This window comes from Gossypium hirsutum, chromosome A05, assembly GCF_007990345.1.
Source record: "Gossypium hirsutum isolate 1008001.06 chromosome A05, Gossypium_hirsutum_v2.1, whole genome shotgun sequence".
Lineage (NCBI taxonomy): Eukaryota > Viridiplantae > Streptophyta > Magnoliopsida > Malvales > Malvaceae > Gossypium > Gossypium hirsutum.
The window spans coordinates 18,501,470-18,526,077 of NC_053428.1; the positions used below are offsets into that span (position 1 = coordinate 18,501,470).

General features: G+C 32.5%; 2 protein-coding genes across 4 annotated transcripts; one reads left to right on the forward strand and one right to left on the reverse strand.

The window, feature by feature from the left end:
• The first annotated feature begins 794 nt into the window (after window positions 1–794).
• LOC107958237 (auxin-responsive protein SAUR50) lies at window positions 795–1,502 on the forward strand. Its single transcript, XM_016893938.2, has one exon. The coding sequence runs from the start codon at window positions 919–921 to the stop codon at window positions 1,234–1,236; it is 318 nt and encodes a 105-aa protein (XP_016749427.1). The 5' UTR covers window positions 795–918; the 3' UTR covers window positions 1,237–1,502.
• A 12,985-nt stretch (window positions 1,503–14,487) lies between these two features.
• On the reverse strand, window positions 14,488–20,484 carry LOC107958238 (filament-like plant protein 4). 3 transcript variants are annotated; one of them, XM_041113784.1, is made up of 7 exons: window positions 20,113–20,484; window positions 19,470–19,501; window positions 18,511–18,621; window positions 18,110–18,329; window positions 15,590–18,005; window positions 15,421–15,478; window positions 14,488–15,132 (listed from the first exon to the last, which is right to left on the reverse strand). In XM_041113784.1, exons 3-7 carry the CDS (start codon window positions 18,598–18,600, stop codon window positions 14,701–14,703), a joined length of 3,216 nt encoding a protein of 1,071 aa, XP_040969718.1. In that variant the 5' UTR covers window positions 18,601–18,621; window positions 19,470–19,501; window positions 20,113–20,484; the 3' UTR covers window positions 14,488–14,700. The 3 variants fall into 3 exon arrangements, with proteins under 3 accessions (XP_040969718.1, XP_040969719.1, XP_016749429.1); XM_041113785.1 differs by lacking the exon at window positions 20,113–20,484 and adding an exon at window positions 19,706–20,087; XM_016893940.2 differs by lacking the exon at window positions 20,113–20,484 and adding an exon at window positions 19,583–20,087.
• Window positions 20,485–24,608: the final 4,124 nt, after the last annotated feature.

Here is a 24,608-nt window from a genome sequence, read left to right on the forward strand (position 1 = left end):
CCCCTTTATTTTCCTGATGAATGCAGATAGAAAGATGGTCTCGTATTCAATCCAAATGTGCTCAAATTATATCAAACCGTGACACGTGCTATTGAAGCTTTAGTACTATTTGTAATGAACATGGGATTATGTTTTGGAAAAGTCAATGCCTTCTTCTCTCTTCATCTGCCATCGTTTACCAACACTAGGCGGTTCAATGGGGCAGTTCCTGTCCACCCAATCTCACCATTTTTTAAAGTTTAAAGTAGATTGAAGAATGCATGTACAGAAGATTGTTCAATTTTGTGGTACCAGTATGCTATTGCAGATTGACAGCTAAGGGTTGGACTTTGAGTTCATTTCCAAACTTAAACATCATAGACCATGGTTACATTTTAATTCTGATTACTCGTATGCTCAAAATGCTTATTTTCTTAGACACCAACTTTGACTAGTTTGTACACATGTAATTACTATATAGATAATAACTTTAATGAGATTTATAGATTTCTACACATCTATACCAACCAAAATCAAACATAGGAAATTGACGGGGGCGGGCAAATTCAGTAGAATAGGGAAGCTTGAAGGGCAAGAGAGATGGACCATGATGTCCATTGGGAGCGCAACAAGTTGGAGTAATCCCAAGGGGGTTGCCTTGAGGGATGTCCTGTTAGCTCACACAGACCCCCAAACACACCCATGGTCTGTCCCTTGTCCCCACAAGGACACAACCTCACATGATTTTGTTTCTCCATCTTTTTCAAATCCTGTTAGTTCCACAATATAAATATTTGTATATATATCCCCCTTCCCTTCCAACCCTCTTCAATCTTCCATCACCTCTCTCTAAACTCTTCTCTCTTGCTCTAATATTCCTCTTAAAATCTAAACCTTTTACCCCCAAACAAGTTTTACATCAGCAGCAATTCAAAGAAGATGGCTATCAGGAAATCAAACAAGTTGCCTCAAACAGCAGTCATCAAGCAAATCCTGAAAAGGTGCTCAAGCTTAGGAAAGAAACAGAGCTATGATGATGAAGAAGGACTCCCTTTGGATGTCCCTAAAGGACATTTCGTTGTGTATGTTGGTGAAAACAGAAGCAGATACATTGTGCCCATTTCTTTTTTGAGCCGACCGGAGTTCCAAAGCTTGCTTCATCAAGCTGAAGAAGAATTCGGTTTTGATCACGAGAGAGGACTCACCATTCCTTGTGAAGAAGTTGTTTTCCTGTCTCTAACATCCATGCTCAGATGAAAACAAACAACAGACTTCGAACTCGAAACTATTTTTGATGAATACGATTGAGATGAAGCTGCTTCAGTTCTTCCTTAATTTACCAAGTTGTTTTAAACTCTGACCCAAAAACCCATAGATATTATTTAATTTATGTGGGTTTTAGGATTGTAAATCTGAGAAAGTTTGAGAATTTGCTTTAGTGAAGATGTGGTTGTATATCAAGTACCAATGTACCCTGTGACTCTGTGAGGAAAGGGAATTAATATCAAGGATATTTGGCGTTACCCATTGTCCCCATTCATCTTATTTTCTTTTCTCTGCATCTTTGTTCACACGCCCTCTCAATCATCTGTTTTCAAAGTTAGGCACACGGCCGCCAGCTTTCATGGTTTTGTCTCTTAGTCTTGGGTTTATTATTTTATTATGTTATGTTTCTGGTTAACTCAACAGTTAAGCCGTTAACTACTGTTAAAAACAACAATAACTAACAGACAGATTTCATTGGAATGTTTTCGAAGGGATCATGAATGGTTAAGGAGAAAAAGAAGAATCTAGTTTTGTAATTTGTAACCAAACTTCCGTAATTTAAGTTTTAAGTTAGTTAGCTTTGTTTGATTCTCGTTTCCGGTTTTCCATGTGTGCGGTGCGGTGTTTCTCTTCACGTTGGAGTCTGTAAACTATATATATTTATATATATATACACACTTTAACTTGCTTCTATCAGAGGTACAGTGTATTTTACACAACCATGATGATCAATCAACATTCAACATCCATATAGGGGACCCACAAGGAAGAAATAAATCTAGTATATACTACATATATAGCGAAGTAATGACCCACAAACTGGACAGTTCACTGTGGTTAGAGAGGCTATTAAACTGGCTGATAGCCCAATGTAGTCGTATGGGACGATGCCCGGATCACGGCTGTTCCCTCCCACTAGGAGCTTCTCTTGTAATTTCTCCGTCTCCCGTATTGTTCGAATTTTTAATGGAAAAAATGAGGATGAAACTTTTCTGATGCATACAACAGTACAGTACCATCGTGTCTTTTTTAAAATGATGGCGATTCTCCCATGCTTTTAGGATTACTACGCCCACTAAACTGCATTCCCTACGTTTTATGCTCCATCCTCTAATCTGGTATCGTATCTAATCTATGTAAAATTCCAAGAAGTGTTGTTTTATTTGTTGTATTGGACCACCTAAAAAGAAAACCTACTATGCCTTATTGACCGGACTCTATGATCCTTAGATGGGCAAAGGGACGACTCTATCAATCAATGCCTTGCTTATGATCCATAAAATATTAAATCAAGTGGTTTCAATGTCACGTTAATGATTAATAATACTACATACATAATTATGAATTTGAAGTTTGAAGGCCTTCATTATATAACAACTTTCTCTATTACATTAATTAATCCAGATTTAGATAAATCTGTATTTTATAATAAATCTCTATTATTAAGCGGTTGTATCTAAATAAGTAAAATCAAGAAAATGTCAATACAAAACTAAAAAAAACAGTGGTTGAAAAGAGGGTTTCAAAATTTTCAATGATATATTATCTTGTTGATAAATAAAGCCCTTATAAACCTAGTATTACCTCACAAGGTGGGCGTTGGTGGTAGAGAAATAAAATAAAGTTTGCATGGCTGATATTTTATTTTCATCCATCGGTATCTGCCGCCGCCACATTGTCTACATGTTGTTGGCTGCTCCACTCAATGTTGTAATTATTTCACTGTTTTCAATTGTGTTTGCGAAAATATTTACAAATTTCAAGTCAAAATTTTAGGGGTTTAGAGTCATTAGGAGAAAGAAAGGCAGCCTCTAAAGTTGGGAGGTGGGCAGCACTGTAGACTTAAAGTGTAGGGTTGACATGTTGTTGGGGTTCTTTTCAAGCTTTTTCATTTAACCATACAACATGGAAAAAGCAACGAAAATCTTCGATTCCCACCAACAAGGATGGTTGAAAAACATCGTCTTACTACTATTATTACTCAAAACTTAATTTCTTGGAATAAATCATTTGGCACACTTGTCAAAAACTAATTAGATACGTGTTGTAAAATTGCTTACAAAAATCATAAGATTACAACCTGGGAACAAAGTTATTAACCAAAAACACATTATTGGACGAAAGTTTGGTGTGAATTATATACAAGATATTCTTATTAATCATAAAACATAATATCTTTGACTTTGATGGAACATTTTTAAAATATATATGGTGTTCCAATAGTTATAAATAAAATGTCATATATTATCAAAAGTTATGTTGCTTAATTAATAATAAAATGTTATAATTATTCGAGTAGATATCTATTAAATAATTATGTTTATGACTAAATATATGACTATCCATTTGGATAGTTATGTCCCTACAAAGAGACATGAGACTTCCTATAAATAGAATAAAATTTCATTTGCATAACACACAAAAAAAAACATAGAAACAAAGTTTCTTTCTATTCTTACATCATCTTTTATATTTTTAGATTGTTCTACCAAAAATTACTGTAAAAATTATTTATAGAAATTGATATCCTTTTTGTGCTCCGCTTAGTGCTAAGTGGACTGTTTCCGTTAGTGTAAAACATAGACAATCATTGAGTTTCATTGTATCTTCAAGGTTCATTTGCTAGTAATTCTTTCGCACACTCTAATATAGGTGGGGTGAATAGAAACCTTAAAGAAAGTGGCATTGATATACGCCTTGAAGCATTCGTTAATTTCTCATAAGTTTATTTTTATTCCCACGCACCAACAATTTTAAGGTTCTAGTTTCGCAATTTATGAGATATTAAAGAAGGCTTGTTTGTTTACTACGCATTTACATACCACTACAAGCATGGTATTATGATGATGGATATCGACAAAAGTAGCATTGATACAGTCACTAGTGCAAAAGAGTTACTGGCAAATGAATCTCGAGGATACAATAAAGCCCAATGATTACCTACATTTTGCATTGATGGAAACAATCCACTGAACACTGAGCGGAGCATAACAAGGATATTAATTTCTATAAAAAATTTCTGTTGTAATTCTTTATAAAATAATTGAGGAATATAAAAGATAGTGGAAGAAAAAAAAACTTTATTTCTATGTTTTTTGGTGTGTTATGTAAATAAAATTTCACGTATATTTATAGGAAGTGCCATGTCTGTTCCTAGGAACAAAACTACTCAATGGATAATCACATCTTTAGTCATAAACATCATTTTTTTAATAGATATTTATTTAAGTAATCATAATATTTATTATTAATTAAGTGATATAACCTTTTATTCTGCAACTATTAAAATACAATATATATTTTAAAAATATTTCAAACAGACTCGAGAGTGGTTCATAAGCTAAAAAGTTCAAATATGGGTTTGACTCCTATTAGTGATTTATGATTGTTTTGACCCAAAAAAAAGAAGTTTGAAGCTAAATAGTCAACTCTCTTCAGTCAACCTCGACAATAATGAACTTCTGATAAATGTTTTTCCATCATTACGAAATTGAAAATTGCTTGTCCATGAAGATTATCATGCATTCAGAAAACAATAATTAGACTTCGAAACTAATATATACATATAGAGAGAGACTCAACAAATGAATTTGGTATATAATATTCAGTCTTTGAATGAGCAACTTAATATTCTTGCCTGTTTGTTCTTCCATTTGTCTCGGTCTTTTGGGATTGGTTGGAGTGTTCTAAGTTCTAATTAGCAACTCAAACATTGATAACCAGCAGACATACTTATAATAAGTTTTTTTAATTAATAATTATATTTTAAAGTTGGAATACATTATAAACATTATGTTTAATTAATTATTAAATAGAATAAAAGAAATACAAAGCATAGATATATGAGTAACTAAAATGTAATAAGATAAAATATAACGTCCCGTATTCTATTTAGTCAGTAGATTCAAGTATGTGATGTTGCATTACGTTGTCAAAGTAACTCAAGTCAATCCATTTCATAATCATAAAATCTAAAACATAATATAACAATTAACCAATTTAATCATCAATCATACTCGCAATTTAAGAAAAGTCAAATGTTGAGTTAGGACTCGAATCCGAACTTAAATATCAAATTTATGTCTTGAGACAAATATCTCTATGTCTCGAGACAAATCATAAATTATTTTGAGATTTTTAGCTTTGAAGTTAGTATGTCTCGAGATACTACTAATTGTGTTTCGAGACAGGGCCTAGAGACCAACCTCCCCTTATTTTCCTATTTTTGCTTTGATGTTTGAATGTCTCAATATAATGGGTTCCTGTCTCAAAGACCTAGAACTAAGCAAAATCTATTTAGCTTCAATGTCTTCTGTCTCGACACAAAAACCACTTGTCTCGAAACCTAGGATCAATTGTCTTGAGGCCTCATGCTCTTAAATGCAAAATTTAAATGAAACTTGTTCTAATGGTCTCAAGACATGTTCTTTTTATCTTGAGACTAAATGGTCACATGACTTAAACTGCACATTTTTAAGCGTAGAAACCTTACCTAAATGTACGTAAAACATACTCAAATATTGCACCAATACAAAATCACCAATATAACACATGTAAACATAATTAAATGTCATTAAGACATAACATCCAAAGCATTAATGTTCAATCTACTAACACGTTCAAACTTATACAAACAAACATAGATAATCATAATTCAAGTGATGAAATTTAGCTTTTAAAAACTTTATAGGTCATGATATTAAAAGTACCAAATATTGACTTAAAAACATACTAATTAATCTAGGTACATGCCACAAGTCTCAAAACACACACACACACACATATATATACACATACAAAAAGGATTAAAATGTCTTTTAAGTTGAGTTTGGATAAATTGAATATCTGAAACTGTAACACCCCCTACCCGTATCCATCGCCGGAATAGAGTACGAGGCATTACCAAGGAGTACAAAAACACTTACAGATAATTTAAATATATTTTCATAACAACTTGTCTCGATTTCATACTATTTCATATTTAAGCTTTACTCACCAAAGTATTTGAAATATCATCTTTATGCAAATAGCACACATGAGGTACATAATTCCATAGTTAAGAATGAACACATTTATCAAACATATTCCACATTCATATATCAATGTCTTACATTTCCATATATCAATAACCGTCATTTTTCTTGTTTTTCAAATAATTATGTGTAACCATTGATAAGCATGTAATTCACTGTTTCTTCCTGTCAATCACAATTTCAAATGACAAATTCGTGTAAATCAGCTCAACCTCATTAGGTGTTTAAATTCTGTCACTTTGATTCACATACTCATAATTTACTAACATATCTTATCAAACACAATCTCTGAATGATAAAATCACATAATTGAGCTCAATAATAATAATGATAACATTACTTACATTTCTTTTTCCACATGTTACATTTACGACTTACCAACTTGTCCATCCAAGGAACAGCTTACGGATTTAGTGATCTCGAATCACTGTTCCGACACCACTGAAAATTAGGTTGTTAGAGAAACTCCTGCTTGTGACCTACGTATAGAACAAACAAATTGTACGCTGAGCAAAAAGGCTCAGTGGTGCTAACATGATTTAAAACAATAATAAATTATAAGTATAATAACCAAATACATTTGATATAAGTTCATCTACTATCTAAGTCATGTTTTGTAAATCTCATCTCATGTATTTAATATCATACTTTATGCTTATTTCCATATCATATACCAACATTTAATTTATCTATCATTATATCTCAATTATATACACAATATGATATACCACAAGAACCATTTCACTTTCTCAATTATAACCGTATTGACCCACAGGGCTCATAATAAACGGATCACATGGTCATTCACATGCTATTTCTCATTGCTTCAGCATTAAATGCAATTTCACAATTCACTTTTAACATTTAATAATAATTGTTAATAAGCAAATTTCATATTTCATAACCATTATTAATCGGACACGGACTTAAGACGGATACATAAATCATCCAACCATCATACCAATATATCCTGCACTTAGTGCCTCATTTGTACGTCCCAAGTATAATGCACATCGCGCCTCATCGATGTAAATCGAAGTAAATATAATAATGTGTTTAGCACCTCATTGGTATGTCCAAAGTATAAGACGCTTCGTGCCTCATTGATATAGATCGAAGTAAAATCCCGTATACTAATCCTATGGCATGCCAATTATACCTAACTCAACTCGAGAACGTTAATAGGATAATCATTATCTCAACATATATGTATTTCATATTATATCAACCATCAAATAGCAAATTCATATCAATCAAACCATTTACATATCATCACATATCATTACTTAACACATCACATATTTTTAATTTAATCATAACATGAATACTTACCGAATCATGAAACAAGTGTCGATATCACCTTAACTAAACTATATTTAATGAACCATATGCATATTAAATACAAAGTCATGAAGTCACAAACTGGAATAGGCTACTCATCTACGACCCTCGTATTTCCTTAATCTTGAGAAGATCCAGCATCATCTTTAGCTATGTACGATAAATTTGATAATAGAAGTAATATTAGTTTTCACTCAATCATATATAAACACATTAATCAAACGTAATTTGTATTTTATTCATTTTAGTCCCTATATTTGAAATGTTCATATCTTTCGATATTTAGTATTGAATCAAAATTCGATTTCATATTCTTTCATTAGGGACCTTGTACTTTTAATATACAGCATAATTTCTTAGCTTTTAATTTATTCAATTTAGTCTCTAATGTTGAATTTCTAATAAAATCCAACACTTTTCTTTACTTTCTAACTTAATCCCAACAAAATCTAAATTCACAATTCATAAAATTATTATTTTCAAGCTTAATTTCTCTAAAGTCCTCTTTACATATACTTGATAATTGGAAAATCTAAGATATGGACTAACTTAATGGATATAAATCTATAAAAATTCTAAAGAAATGACCTTGTTATCTTGGTTAATTAGGGACGACAATAGCAATAGAATTTTCTCTCCCACTCACATATTATTTATACTTAAATTAACAATTTATTTAATCTAACTCATTAACATAAGACAATTATATTATAATTATAATAATAGTCATCACATTCCACTAACTCATAAGTTATTAATGGTTAAATAACCATTAAGTCCCTTGTTTAAGTGAAAATATGAGCTCATACATTTTTTAAAATTAAAATTTAATAGTGATTTCACTTCTATAATTTAATCCCTATATTATAATTAACTGTTTTGTCGATTTAATTACTCAACCATCCATTAATATATTTTCTAATTAGTTGCAAAAATTCTTCTATTTATAAACTCTTTGACTTAATTTGTGAAATTTGAATCTAAAACTATGTTTCTCGACATCGAAAAAAGAAAAACAGATTATTACACAAAATTTACTTAAAACAAATGCTCATAGTGAAACTCAACTCGTACCCAAAGGTCTCCACCTTTTGTGAATGTAATTTACAATTAAATGGAAGTTGTTATATATACATATATAATGAGAGAATATTTGTATATTACCAATGCATGAGTCTCATGCATATAATTCTTCATCATTGAGTAAAATAAAAAATAGTGAACTTATAAATAAATATTAATAGTTTTATTTAAATATAATTAAATAATATTAATTGCAATTATTATAAATAAATACTAATAATTCTAAGCTCAATATAAAAATTGATAATTTTAATTATAATTAATATTTAATTATATTTAACAAAGGGTAAATTACAGTAGTAGTCACTCAACTATTAGTAATTTCTTCTTTGGTCACCCAACTATGAAAAGTTACAAAATGGTCACTCAAATATTCAATTTTGTCTTTTTTGGTCACTAGTTGGCTATCAATGACAATTTTTTAAATTAACATAATAGCAACTTTAACTCTCAACAATTATACATTGTATCAATTTAGTATTGATTCTAAAAAATCTAACCCTTAACATTTACATTGTATAATTCAGTCTTTTTTACAATTTTTCTTTTCTTTGTGATCCTTTCACAAAAAAAAAAACCAATTTTATTAGCTAAATTTGATTGAAAATATATAAAAAAATGAAAACATTAAAAATTTAAGATAATAATTTTCATCTTCTTTTTATTCTTTTAAAATTAATCCTCAACGTCACAAATAAAAAAAAAACTACAAAAAAAGACCAAATTACACAATGTGTAAATGTTGTGGGTTGAATTTTTAGAATCAAGATTAAATTAACATAATTTATAATGTTGAAGGTTAAAGTTGCTATTATGCCAATTTGAAAAATGCCATCGTTAGTCAGCTGGTGACAGAAAAAGACAAAATTAAATAGTTGGGTGACTATTTTGCAACTTTTTATAATTGAATGACAAAAAAAAATACTAATAATTGAATGGCTACTAATAAATTGAACATTTATTTATTCACTAATGTAATGAAAGCAACTAAAAATCAAAACAAGTTGAATACTTGTTGCTTGTATGCATGCTATTTTCTTTTAACGAAAATATATATTTTGGTATTACAACTTTATTTCAGGGTTAAAATTGGTACCCAATGTTTTTTTTGTCCAATTAGAGACATGAATTTGGCTTTTTGATTCAAATTGGTAAATGAACTGAACTTTTTGGTCTAAATTGATATTTATTTATTTGAACCAATTTGAACTATGAAGCCCATAAGACCAAATTTAAATACCTAATTTGACAAATGAAACTTTAAATACCAAATTAAACCTTCAAACTAAATTCAGGTATCAAAATATATATTTACCCTTTGTTTTGAACTCTCAAGGCAAGTCGCCTATGCCCAAAGGCCTCTGTTTTACTGTTAATAATTGAGCAAAGAAAAGCACCTTTGGGCCTGCTTGAATCAGTTTCTGCTGCATATATTGGAAATATTTTCATCTTCTTTTTCTTTTTTTTTAATCTATTTAAAGATATTGTTACAATAAGATCCCATTAGATCAAAATAAATCAATAGTTAAAATAAAAAGGAAAAAAGAAATATCAATTGTTGATAGTATCATGTAGGATTTAAATTGGAAAATATAAGTTTACCTTTTAATCAATTCAACCGATTTCAACATTAATTTTCAGCGAAAAGTAATGTATTCAGTATCTATTTTAACAAGTTCCAAGTCACCAACACAATTTCTTAATTTCTGACATGGTTTGATCAAATGATTATAGTCTTCTCATTTCTCTTGTTTAACCATAACCATTGATTTAAAAAGAATCCCATGAAGTCCCACTATAATAAAATATCATATTATATTTTTTGATACAATGTTTAACGCAACTCATATCCCCTCTCAAACACTTAAATAGGAAGATAGTGTGCTTCAACGTACTCAAATTCACGTTTTCCTACATTAACAATAATATCGATGCCAACTAAGTTAAGACTCAATCGACTAATTATATATAAATTTAAAATTTGATAAAAAAATATTAATATAAATGATATAATTTTTTTTTGCGTTTAATAACATAATCATTTTTAAGATACAAATAATATCAAACTAAAAGGTTTTGGTATAATGTTTGTTTCTTTAACTTTTCTAATTTAAGGGGTAATTTTTTAAATTGAAATTTGAATGTTTAATAGTTCATCAATTATTTATATATTTTAATTATATTTTTTATAACATCAATTAAAGTATCATACATTGTTAGTAAAATTTTAATTTTCTCAATGATAAATATTCAATTTCATATATAAAATAAATAAATACTATATGAATTGTAAACCTATACTTAATTTGTCAAATTAAAAGTTTTAAATTAAAATTCTATTGTTTCAAATATTTTAATAATATAAAATTTAATATTTTTAAACGAAATTTTTTAAATAAAAAATTAAAAATATTAGAACGAATGTTTTGATCAACCATCATTGTTAGTAGTTAATTTGTAGTTTAGACTTATATAAACAGATTATATATACACATGGTAACTTGAATGTGGGCTATTATAATAAATGAGTGAGAGGCCAAGAGGTCAGGAGGGGACCAAAATCTGTATTGAAACTTGCAATCCATCATGTAGAAGCCCAAATTTGTTGGGCCCATTGTCCAAATTAAATAAAATACAACAAACCCAAAATTCAATCCCAACTACCCAAACCTTAAGCCCAAAGTAATCAGCCCACAAACTTAAAATTTCAGCAGCAAACCCTAGCTACCTGCCGCATGCCTTACGTGGCCTCCTCGTCTGCCACGCCTCCAGCCCACGCCTCCACTCGCACGCCTCTGCCACCACTGTCGGCCACGGGCACCTGCAAAGCCAACAAAAGGCACGCAACAACAGAAGAAACAAATAGCAAAAAGACAAAGAAATAGAAATTAAAAGTTGTGTAGATCGGCTATAAAGGCCGAAAATCTCTTCCTTGTAAGGTTCTTCTTCTTTTTACGAACATCTAAATAAAAAAGCAAGAAAAACAGAGAAAATTTCAAAAGGAAAAACCTTTTTCGGTTCTTGTACTTATTTTATTTTTATTTCTTTTATTTTCGTTTTTTATACTAAATATTGAAATAAAAAGAGAGGGGGAGAAGAAGCGTACCTCGTCGCCTTGCAAGCCCGGCGTCGGTGCTCTCTTCGCCGTCGTCGGAGCCGAAAGTTGGGGGACTAAAGACCTTTTTCGGTCCCGCGGGTTGAAAGAGGCCAACCTTCGAGTACGCTGCGAAGGGAAGGTTAAAAAAACCCATTTTTTTCGCCGTCGGCCGTTGGCCACGGCGACGACGGCGCGACGGTGGCTTAGAGAAGCCCTAGGTCGAATGTAGGGGAGGGTGTTGAGAAAAAAATTGAGGCTCCCTCAGTTTTTTAGAAAATCTGAAAAAGTGAAGTGAAAAAAAAATACTTTGGTTTATATTAGCAGTTAAACGGCGCCGTTTGAAGGAGGGGAGACCTGCGCATACTTGCCCTGATGGGTAATTTGCGCCTTTGGTCCCTCCAATCCTGCGGCATATTCAATGTTGCCTTTTGTGCATTTTAATTTTGGCCACATAATTTTTCGCTTGTTCCAATCCAGTCCTGCGGAAAATGATGCGCATAAAGACGGGGAAATATTTCGCAGTCAGTCCCTTGTATCCTCAGAGCTTTTCATTTCAATCCCTTGCTCCATTTCTTTTAAACTTTTAATTATGCCCCTTTATTTTATTATGATTTCAATCGCGCCCTTAACCTTTTAACACCATTTTTGTATTTTTTTTAAACTGTTTCTTTTATTATTTAAGATTTTCTTTTATATATTATTTTATTTTAAACTATTTTAGGTTGACTAGTATTTATCTCAAGTTTTTTATATATTTTATTTATTTCAAATATATGTGTGTGCACTATCCATTTCTAATTTATATGTATTATGTAATTTAAATTGTTTCTCTTGCCATTTATTTTGAAATTCTTTATACTGATCGTTTCCAAACTTCTTTATTTTTACTTATTTCATGTTTTTATAGATTTAATACTTTATACATTATTTTGTCTCATTTTAAAATATATTATATATGCTAGTTATTTTAAATCAGTTTGTATCTTTTTCAACTATTATCTGGTTTTTTTTGTTTCATTTATTATCTATTTTAAGATTTGTCTTATTTTGAGCTTTTATGTGTATAGATATTATTTATTTTAAAATTTTTCATACATAATATTTTTTAAAATTTATTTTGTATATAATTGATTTTTAAATTTCTTTTCCATACTATTTATTCAAAGCTCACTTATATCTTTTTAAAATTATTCTACATTTTATTTGTTCTAATTTGTTTTATGCTACTCATTTTGAAATTGTTATATGTTACTTAATTCATTCATCTTTAATTATTAATACTAGTATTCAAATAATGTATGTTGAGTATGTATTGTCATTGTGTGTACCATAATTAGTTTACTCGTATTTTCATATTATTGTCATACATTTGTGTAATTATCCACAGATCATTATGCCGTGTTTATTATTATATTGTTATTTCACGTCATCATTTTGTAAATTAAGCCCCAACATAGTTGCCCAATGTGGATCGCTTTATTTTATTCCAAACAAAATAAATGTTTACCTTCAAATAGATTACCCGCTATTATTCGAAATGGAATTTTGCTAAATAAGGCAATATTTGCATTTTGGAAATTTGAGAAATTGTACCCTAACTTACTAGGTCTCGATTTTCTCATTAAACCCAAATAACAAAATATCCTTTTAAATTTCAAACATATAAAATTTCGAAAATAAAGGCAATATTCCGTATTTAGAAAATTCGAGAAATCGTGCCCTAACTTACTGGGCTTCGATTTTTCTCGTGATTCTAAATAACCGAATATCCTTTTAAAATTGAAATAAATGAGGTTTAAACAAAAAAAATATATGCAAGCTTACTCTCGAAAATACGAGGTGTTGTGTCCTAACTTACTGGATGTGACATCTTGTTAATTCGAGATAAGAAGGCATTTTTCATTTTGATTTATCCAAGTAATTTTTTTAAAAAATAACGCAATATAAAGAAGGATCGTATTTTTAAATTCTTTTCGAGTTTTTAATTTTCGACATAAAGACATTAAATAATCAACTAAGGTACCAATTTTGGGCGTGTCGAGGGTGCTAATCCTTCCTCACGCGTAACCGACTCCCGAACCCATTTTTGGATTTCGTAGACCAAACTCGTTGTTTTAATAAAATCAAATCGTTTATTAAAAACAACCGTTTTACGAGGTGACCCGATCATACCTCATCAAAAAAAGATTGGTGGCGACTCCCATTTTCGTTTTTATTTTTAAAAACCCAAGTCGACCCCGTTTTCATCCAAAAAATGGTGTCAACACATCAAATATTGAATTGCTTCATCCATAATCTACAGACTGTATATTCTACTTACAAATAGGGCTCAATGAAACAGTAATACATCAATGGCGGAGTCTAGTAGAGCTCATGGTTATAGTCCCTTAAAATTTAAAATTTTTACAATTTAATCTTTTATAGATATATTATGGTCTTTTTAAAAAATATAAATAGAACTTTCGAACATACTACTTATTTTAGATTGTTCATATGTTTAAATCGATTATTATGTTGCATTACATGCTATGACTCAGTCTTTTTCAACATTAAGTTAGTAATGGAAATCGGTCAATCTCTTCGCCTATCAAGAAACAATTGAGAGAATATATATATATATATACACTTATTTTCTCTGTTTTTTTGTTTCTTGAAATGATTAAACGGAGTATTAAATAAATAGTATCGTTTAATGAACACTTTAGAACTATATTTATATGTCGATTACATAGGGAAACTCCAGGGAGGAGGAGAAAAAAGAGAAGAGAAAACAGATATGGATAGCATATACGGTCATTACTCATTAGTTACAAATTACTTAGATATCAACCTAAGAAACGATTTCAGCACTTGAAATTATTAGCAAGTGACCTCCACAATCAACGACTTCCATTTGCGGATTTAATTATCATTCTTCCCTTTGGAGGAAAAGAATCTGCTAAAGCCTCGTGAATGTTTATCTGGAGTTGGGGTAGAAGAAGAAGATGAAGACATTGATGTTGTAAACCTGTGTTTTGATTTGATGGGTGTTCTCAAAGAGTTTGCTTCACTATCATATGGGCTGCTTGGTGTGTTAACTGACTCCAGGGCAGACTCTGCACCACCTCTGCTTCCAATGCCAGAAGCAGCAGCAGCAGCGATACTGTCCATCTTTGCTTGATATAAATCCTGCAAGTTGATGCCACTGGTAGTGGGTCCATCGTCACCCTTATGGCTCCTCTCGTTGAAGGGTGATCCCGTTATATCTGTTTGAGGACGGAAAGCTTTTAATTGCTTGCCAAGAAGGAATATGGTTTCTTGACATTCCGCTAGTTTCTCTGCTAATTCTTTCTCCTGCCATCGAGATAAACGATGTTTAAGTTCATCGGTCGTATTTGACAAAGCCTATCAACAGACTACGGACAGCAAAAACCATGAAAGAGCAACTGTGGATGAAAATTACAACTTTAAAGGAGCAAAAATAAAAAAAGTTTCAATAACACCACCTCTGCTAGGGACAACATAAAAGTATTCTGCTGGTCCTTGATGCACCAGTATTTGGTATTTGTTAACCGTAAAATTATATTTCAAAGTGGTCCGGAAAGACAGGTTTTAAGAACACATGATGAAATATAGCCTTACCTGCTTGTTCTTGAGGTCATTCTTGGCTGCTGAAGAACATACAGAACAGGTCTCATTCCTAAAAGCAATGGAAAACAATTACGTTAGAGAGAATTTTGTGTTAATAAACTGGCATATAAAAGAGAATTCAACGCGATGAAACAAATAAAACAGAGAATTCAATGCTTACCTTTGCAATTGCTCTTCTAGTTCCTTACATCGGGCAAAAGCATCTTGATGACTTCTCTTTTCATCTTGAAGCTCATTTTCAAGAGCTTCTATTTTTACCTGGAGACGGTTCACCTCGGTCTCTAACTCCTCAGCACGTGTTTCAAGTGATCTATAAGATTCTGTCATGCACTTGAGCTGTGTCTCAGCCAAGCTGTTTGACCTTTGAGCATAAGCCAATTGAGATTTAGCTTCTGCTAGAAGCTGCTCAGTTTCGTGTAACTGAGACTTGGTCATCTCCAGATTTTCGGTGCATTGAGAAAGATCCCTTGCCATGTTTTCGTTTTCCAACTTTAATTCCTTGAACTCTTCAGAAGAGAATTTGCTCGTTTGTTTTGATTCATATTCTGAGACCAGGTTTCCATCATCAGGAACCTCAGGATTGGAAGCTGGATTTGAAATGATGGCACTGCCATTTTGATATATCGCACCAGATGAATCATCTTGAGTTACCTTATTCTCGGGTAAAGCAACCTTATCTATGCAATGAGGACTATTAATTTCCACTTCATTACCCTTGTAGCCAAGCACACTGAATCTTAGTTCACCGGCTTTGGCTAAAACAGTAGAAAGATCAAAAAGTAAATCATCCAAACTTGCATTGCTGCTTAAGACCTTATTGCAGGTGACAAAGAACTCATCAATTTTGTGGCTTAATCCATTTCCATCAAAAGATATGTCATCAACAGCCCTTGCTTCTTTTCTGAGGGACAGTACGAAGTTATGAATATGAGAAATTGCAGCAGCTAATTCTTGACTTATAATTTGCGCGGTTCCAGATTTCACCTTATCACGTGGGGGCATAGCAATTGCTTTCTTTCCAGTTAAGTTACCATCTCCAGAAAAGGCATGCTCGTTGCATGTGCCATCAAAGCCATTCACTTCAGAGACACCATTGACAGAGCGCTCGTCCACGGTGTCACATGCATCCTGTGCAGCATGCTTGATGTCCTCCAGAATTTTTTGCATATCAGCATCCTTAGACATTGATTGAAGCACCAAAGAGAGCTGTGCTCGAAGCTTCATAACAGGCAATTTGTCTGCATCTGATACATGATCTACTGGTGGTGATAGATCATGCTGCTTTTCAGACTGGAGTTCCCTGCAAGAAATCTCTACTGAAGCATCACCGTTAACAGTTTCAGATATCTTATCTTTGTTACAACCTGAAACAATGGTCGCACCATTTGCAGTTGAATCATTTGACGAACACGCCAACTTCTCCATCTCAAGAAAATCATCCATGAGGTCCAGGTGCTTAACATTTTCAGATTTGCTCGACTTTTCAGTGCTATTTTCTTTCTTGAAATGTGAGAGCTCAGAGATCAAAGCTGTAGCCCATGACTCAGCACAGCTTCTATCATCATCATTTCCATCTTCAGACACAGAAGTCATACTTGGTGGATTGCTAGCAATTTGGCTGGAGTAAACCTCTGTAGGAATCTGAACAATTGTTTTTGAAGGACTTCTTTGTTGGTTGCTGATGGCAAGTTGTGCTTCTAAAGTTTGGAGCTTGCTGGATGTCTTTGCACACAGGCTCCTTGAAGCCAGTAGTTCACTGTTACGTATTGCCAAAGCTTCTTTCAGCATCTTTGTTTCTTCTTCCATGGCCAATAAACGTTCTCTGAAATAGTCCTGCTCTTTATGAGATTTCTGTGCACTGTCAATGGAGAAGTCGCTGATGCTGGACAGATGTGGAGAAGAAGGCCTGACAGGAGACCTCTTGAATCGACTATCCCCATAATCCCGTCCTAAACTCTCAACCTCTAACTTCATTTGGGCAAGTGCAGCAGGTCCAGGCAACTTTTTCCGCACAAGACCGCGCAGTCTTTGGCACTCTGCTTCTAGCTTTGCAATCTTTTTGACACCCTCCATATGCTGCTTGTTAGCAGCTTCAGCAGACCTCATGCTCATATTCTTTTCTTCATTACGAATTTCTACCTCTTTGGAAAGCACATGAATCTCATACTTGAGCGAATTTATTTCCCTTTCGCACGATTCAATGTTCCCCTTCAAACGCTCAATCTCAGCCTCAGCTTGTGATTTTTCCTCACTAATCTTGATCACCATGTCAGAACGTTCTTGCAAAGACCGTGACACTGCAGCATTCTCAGCTTCAGACTTGAGGAGCTCTTGCTCTAAAATAGCTATCTTCGCTTCAAGCTCAAGCTTAATATTCTCGCATTGCTTGTTTTTGGTAGCTACGACATCTTGCAACTTATGATCGTGTTCTTCCTTCAGATTTCGGATCTGCCGCATGCACTCTTTAAGAGCGTCATCTAAATGTGATGCCTTCTCTTCAGCAGTGAGCTTCAAAAGGGTAACAGATTCCAGATGATTTTTCAATGCCAAGGTCTCTGCTTCAGCCTTTTCCCAACCTACATCAAAACCAGCACCACATGTTGAGGGATAATTCAGGACAAGATTAGTTGGAAGCACTGTAGTCTTACATTAGATTTAAAAGGTTTGAGCATTGACTAACCTGAGACGGCTTCTTCTGCAACTTTAGTGTGCTGTTTCACCAGGTCTTCCTTGGCAGTAATCTCCGAGTTTGCTGCAGAGAGCTTTTCATTCAAGTCGTTAATCTCATCCTCCAACCTCTGAACTTGTTCCTCGTATGTTTTCACTTGATTCTCCAAGCCAGAAAGGTGGGAATATGATTCTACGGATACCTGAATATACTTGAGCTTTTTTAAGGTATCCTGTCAAGCAAAAAATATTACCACAAAAATTGATATCAGATAAAATAGCTCGACAGTTCAGATGAAAAGCAGATCCATATCTCTGCTCCATCTTTGATAATGTACTATGAATTAAAAACCCATAAATTTCTCCAAACAACCACGTTGATGTGTTTTAGTTTAAGTAAAATATAAAATGTACCTGATCGCCTTGAGATGCAGCTGAAGTTAAAGTGACGGCTGCAGCAGCTTTATCAGATGATTTTTTCTTCCAAGGCCAACGGCGATCCATTACTTAAATCGGGTTTATAGACTAAGGGAAGATGACCATTTAATTAGCTCAGACAAAAATATAGAATGCAAAGAAGCTAATTGAGACAATATATCTTAATATCAAGTTAAACGTTGATGGCTAAAAAGTAGACATCCCAGGCTTTCTCCCACCCAAAAATCATAGTATATGACAAAAGGCTACACATTGCAGCCGCCTGATTTAGGTCACGTTAGGGGTAGTACTCTCAGTTAGGTTCCAACATGCTTCTTTTTAAAAATTGAAATAGAAACAATTTTCAAACCAAATTCAATTTCTTTGAAGGCACATTCAAAGACAGTAAATAGAAACAATGTCGGGTGACAGCTAATTGCCTCATCTATTCAACCTGGAAAACACACGCAGAGTTCAACTAAACTAAATGCCTTTAAGGACTTTGAAGCAATCCTCCCACAGAAATTCCAAATTCACAAAGGAAAAAATAATAACAATTAAGAATTGGAACGCTGTTGAGATATGAAACAGAAATAATTGTCTATATTCGTTATTGTTACCATGAAATCCAGAGAACAAAACTCTCATTTCCGTCTCTATTCGCATTTAATTAATTTTTCTGGTTTAGGTAGTGAATTAGAATTCACTTTGATGAAATGATATTAACATAGCTGTCAGAAATCAAAAGCCTATTTCTCTTTCCTCCTACATTTTCTCAGCCACCAAACAGAACGTAACGTCAGGGGAACAAAAATCTTGCAGATTGAAAACTTTCGAAGCAGGCTGTACTACTAACGAAAAACAGCAAGTAGGAGTTTGCAGTGATTCGGAACTTAAAAAGAAAAGAAGAAGAAGAACAGTGATAGAACAAACAAATGGAGTCAGACATGCGGTACCTTATATAAAAGTATATATCCAATGATTTGGGCTGAAACAGTGAAACAAGTAAGATCGTCAGTTTTTCAAGTGTTGCGATTGAATCAGATGAGAAAAGCATTTTCAAACCAACCAAGTTCATCCATAGCTACATTTCGAATGCAAAAGATTTATTCAAAGAGCTAAAGATCTTAGAACCAAAACGTCATTTTATATCAATTGAACAAGATAGATATCGATAGGTAAGGGAATTTACTCAAGGTATTTAGATAAAGGATTGAAGCTGAGAAAAAGAGAGAGGAGAAGTTTGGAATTGAACTGAGAAATGAACTTAAATTAGCAAATAAAAATAGAAGAGGAACAGAATATAAAAGGCTTGAAATGGAAGAAATCCGAAAACAGGAAACTTCACCGACAAAAAAGATATTCAAAAAAAAATCTCAAAGGAAACATTTTACTCTGCATAAAACCGACAACTGTCTTCCAATCAAAAAACCAAATTACAAAAGCAGAAATTTAAAAAAAAAATTCAAATTTCCATTTACGCAATTCTACTCTGTTTCACCACCAGCATTCATCGTTAAACAGAAAGAATTGAATCAAACAAGTGAAAAAATAAGACAACAAACTTATAACTCGCATTGTTACATAAAATTGAGTTACCTCGAGAAAAATTAGCTTTCTACTATAGGAAGATTGAAAATGCAGAAAGAGTTGTTTTGCAGTTTAAAGATTTTTAAGATCCAAATTAATGTATATATTGTTTTTTTCTATTTTGTTGTTTTGTGTCATTCTAAATGTTGACGTTAGGAGAAAGAGAAAGAAATGATGGCAAATGGAAATGACAATCGATGCAAAGGAGGAGGAGGAGGAGGAGGAGCGCAGGTGCTGCGGTGGTGGAGTTGGGTAAGGTGGAAATGATTCTGGATTTAGGTGTCGCTTTTTGCTGAAGTTTCAAAACTAATCACGTTTTCTTCCCTCAAGATTCAGAAATACTCCGTTATATTATAAATGTCAAAAAAGGAAATTTTGGTGAGATTGAAATTACCGGGATTTTCAAACCCATTTTATGTTAAATTAAATCTAATTATAATTATGATTGTAATTATGATAAATATCTTTTAGATTATGGTTGTGATAATTTGGGACGAAAAAAGTTAAAAAGTGATTAGACCAAGTTACCCATACGGAAAATAAATAATGACAAAGGAGTCTGTATTCTTTTGGTAGAAGCAACAGCTTAGCTGTATGCGATGTTTGGAAAGTAATGTTTTTGTGTTTTTGTGTTTTGTATGTGTTACTATGGACCACCGTCACTACAGCTCATAAGGTTTAATTCAATACGGGTCTGTTACCATGCTCCGCCGCTGCATCTGCTGTCGTGTATCACCATATCTCCCACCTCTAATATTTCGGTTTGTCTGAGCTTGGAACACGTAATTTAATGTTGCTGTTTGATTTGATCATACACAAATTAGCCCATATAACGAATATATTATATAAATAAATTATGGGTGATTGTTTGTCATACACTATGTGAATTATTGTTAGTTTGGCATATAGGCCTGATTAAATGCTAACCCCTAATCTTTGGTAGGGGTACACTATCAATGTGGGTTAACTTTGCCTAGAAATATAGACCCCGTGGTATATGACTCTTTCCTTGGTGACTCCATTTTTCAACTCCAAGCCAACTCCTTTTGTCGACGTCTAATGTCAAGAGGTTTAACTTATTATCGGCTTTATGAATTTCCTGGATGAACACAATTGTTGCGGGCGATTACAACGCACCAATTTAGCTAGTCGATCTAATGAGCTAGAGCCCATGACAAGAGGCTTGTACCGGTGGCGGTTGTGTTTCTCCATCCATTTTCCTCAGGTATGGCTTGACTTTTTTATTTATTTATTTGTATTTATTTGGGTTTAATTTTAATTTAAAGGGAGGTATCCACTTATATTGGTTTGGTTTAAAAGTTAAGTGTATTTATATCTTTTTATAACTTTTTATACAAAAAATATTTTAGCCATTCAACAATTGAATTTATTAATATATTTGTACTTGGTATGCATGTAAATTTTTTAATTAATCAGATATATTTATCGTATCGATCTAAAATATTGTCTATATTAATATATATTTAACAAATAAAAGTTTTTTTTACGTAAAAATAGGTATAGAATTTAAATCTATGTCAAACTTGACATGCATAATCTATGTCAATGGAGCATGAAATATGATAATTAAATTGTTAAAATATTAATGGTATAAAAAAATTACGAAAAAAATATAAAATCACTTAAATTTTACACTAATGTAAATGATTTACTTCCCATTATTTACTTATACTTTTACCTACAAGATAACCACGCTAATGGATAACTAATATAAGAAAATTTACGACTATAATTAAGTTTTATATGTGTCGATACAAGTGTTCAACAATAGAGGAAGTAGGAGAATGTGGTTGTGACAAGGAAGCCGATTCACCTAGATTGGCGGAAAGTTAGAGTAAGAGATTAGGGCAAAGGTAGTTGGAGAGGTAAGGGAGATAGAGTGCTGAGGATAAAGGCTTAAGGTTGCTAGACGAGAAAAAGATCCCTTCTTCATCATTCCTCAAGGTATTTATAGGGGGAAGGCCTCGTGTCTAGTAGTGTCTTGTCACCGACAATACGGATGGTGGCTTGCCTATGTGGTCGGCCAAGTGGCAAGTCGATTGTCATTAAGTGCGGTACTACTCTAACATTCTATTTGTTGAGGTAGTACGAGATTGTCATGCCTCAATGGTCCTCTCTTGATGGTGAGTGCATTCCCACTAAAAAGTGGGGGGTCTTATGGGGATGAGGCGTGCGGGTGGTTGGCCACATTATTGTTACCAGTTAGGCGACGCAAGGCGGAGAGCCATCCACAAATGTCTCTCAAATAGTTTCTCAGGGTGCTATGTGTCTGAGAGGTGTAGAGATATAATAATATATGTTGGATTAGAAAATCAGAACTTTAATATTGAAAAAAATAAAACTCTTGTTTGTCATGAATATAAATTGAGAACAAAGATTAAATTGGTAATGGATGATGAGGTTTTACCCTAAGGGAAAAAAAAAAAGCTACGTTGATGAAGAAAGAAAAGGAGGTGAGAGATTAAAAGATAAAAGGGACAAAAAAAGGAAGAGTAAGTGGACCTGGTTAGCCCTGCCATAAACTCCCTTGACTTGTAAACGTAAAAAACCGTATCCAACAACTGGGAACTAGGGACATGAGGTGGGGCTTTCCTTTCTTCTTTCGCTCCTTATTTCTCACTCACTAATACCATATTTAACGTCACCAAATTTAATCAAAAGCAAAGCTTAGGGCTCTTGAAGTCACATGCAAGTTTTTTTCTTTCTTTTATGTTTGGATGTACGTTTAAAATTCTATTCATGAGAAAATTACGTACCAACTTTTTCCTATTGCCAAATTGTATTAACCATAACTTTAAATAAAAGCAAAGCTTTGTTTCAAGGTAAATGGTAATATGTCAGTCTCTACATACGCAATGGGGCCTCTTTTTTTTTTTTATTCTAGCTGACAACAAATTTAAGGGTAGCTAGAAATGATGGAAGTCGTCACATATTTAATATCCTTTGTCCTTCTCTACTTCCATTATTGTAACAACAAAAAAAACTATACATTATTCCATGTGTAAAGGGGCTGCTTCAATAAATGGTTTAATGTGTTCAGCATGCTATTAACTTATCAAGGCTTCCTTCAGATGAAGTACTCTTCGGGGCGTAGCTAGGGGCTACCCTTTCCTTTTCTATTATTTTTGGAAATTTTAAAATTTTTAGTTTTTATATTTTAAAATAATAATAATAATAAAAGTATTATAAATAAGCGAAATGGGTAAGTAGAAAGAAAGATTGAAACATACCCTGCATAACACTAAGTAATAGTTGGTAAGAGGGATAAGATGGAGTTACAGTAATATTTAGTGAACTAATCCACTAGATTTTATTAGACAATGATTATGTAATGATGTATTATTGTTAAAACGGGTATATTTTTTCTAATATTAGATATTCTTAAAAGATATTATCTCGTAATAATATTTTAACAAAAAAACACAAAAGCATAATTTAATCAAATCGAGTTCAAATAAATACTTCCATATAATCACTGTATTTTGCACTGTTCTGAATATTTACCTTATTTGATTAATGCATTATTTCAACACCTAAATCACACAAATCAATCTGTATATCCATTTGTCCTTTTAAACCTAGAAACATATTTGACCTCTTAATGCCCTTAAAAGAAAAAAGTAGATGTTACTTGGATTTAGAAAGATGTGAAACGGAGCAAGAATTCCAAAGCTATGGCCTATGATTTTCTTGGAATGCATCATAAGCAAACTGTGTTTTTCCGAATGGCTTCTTATTTTTCAACCCCGCGGCGGTGTTTTACAGGCTTTATTTGTCATAAATTATGCTCCAAGAAATAAAGATTCACAACATGGGAGATGGTTGAGACATCATTTTCAATCCCCCCCCCCCAAAAAAAAAAAACTAAGCAACATGAAATTATAGAGAAAAGAAAATGTAGTTATTAATGAAGCGAGATATGCAGCTAAACATGATTAATTATTTCACAAATAGGGGAAGGAAATGAAAGAGTAAAGGAATCATGGAAAGGAGAGAATATGTTTTATTTCGGGCAACAAAACAATACGAATATTAGATTGTGAGCACCTAAGCCTAAAGAGGAAGGGATATAACGTTTTCTATAATTAAGTATTTACCTCTTCTTTAATTTCTTTACTGTCTTGTACATTCCAAAGCTAAAGTAAATGCAAAAGACTAGATTACAAGTATGATTATGTTACTTTTTAATATATTTTTTAAAAAATAAGGTGCAATCGTCAACGTTTGCTTTTTCATTTTTCCTCAACTAAAATTGTTTTTCAACTTTTTTTTAACCACTCGAATTTGATTATCAATGTTTCTTTTTAAAAAAGTCTAATTGTTGTTTTTAACGAAATTATTAATTAAAATATTAAAATTTTAAATATAACAACTCGCATAATAATCCACGTGAATTGTACATAATTTTATAGAAAAAATTATTTAATATTTTTTAAGATTAATAATTTAATTTAGCTTAAAAATTAATATAAATTGAGTGCTAA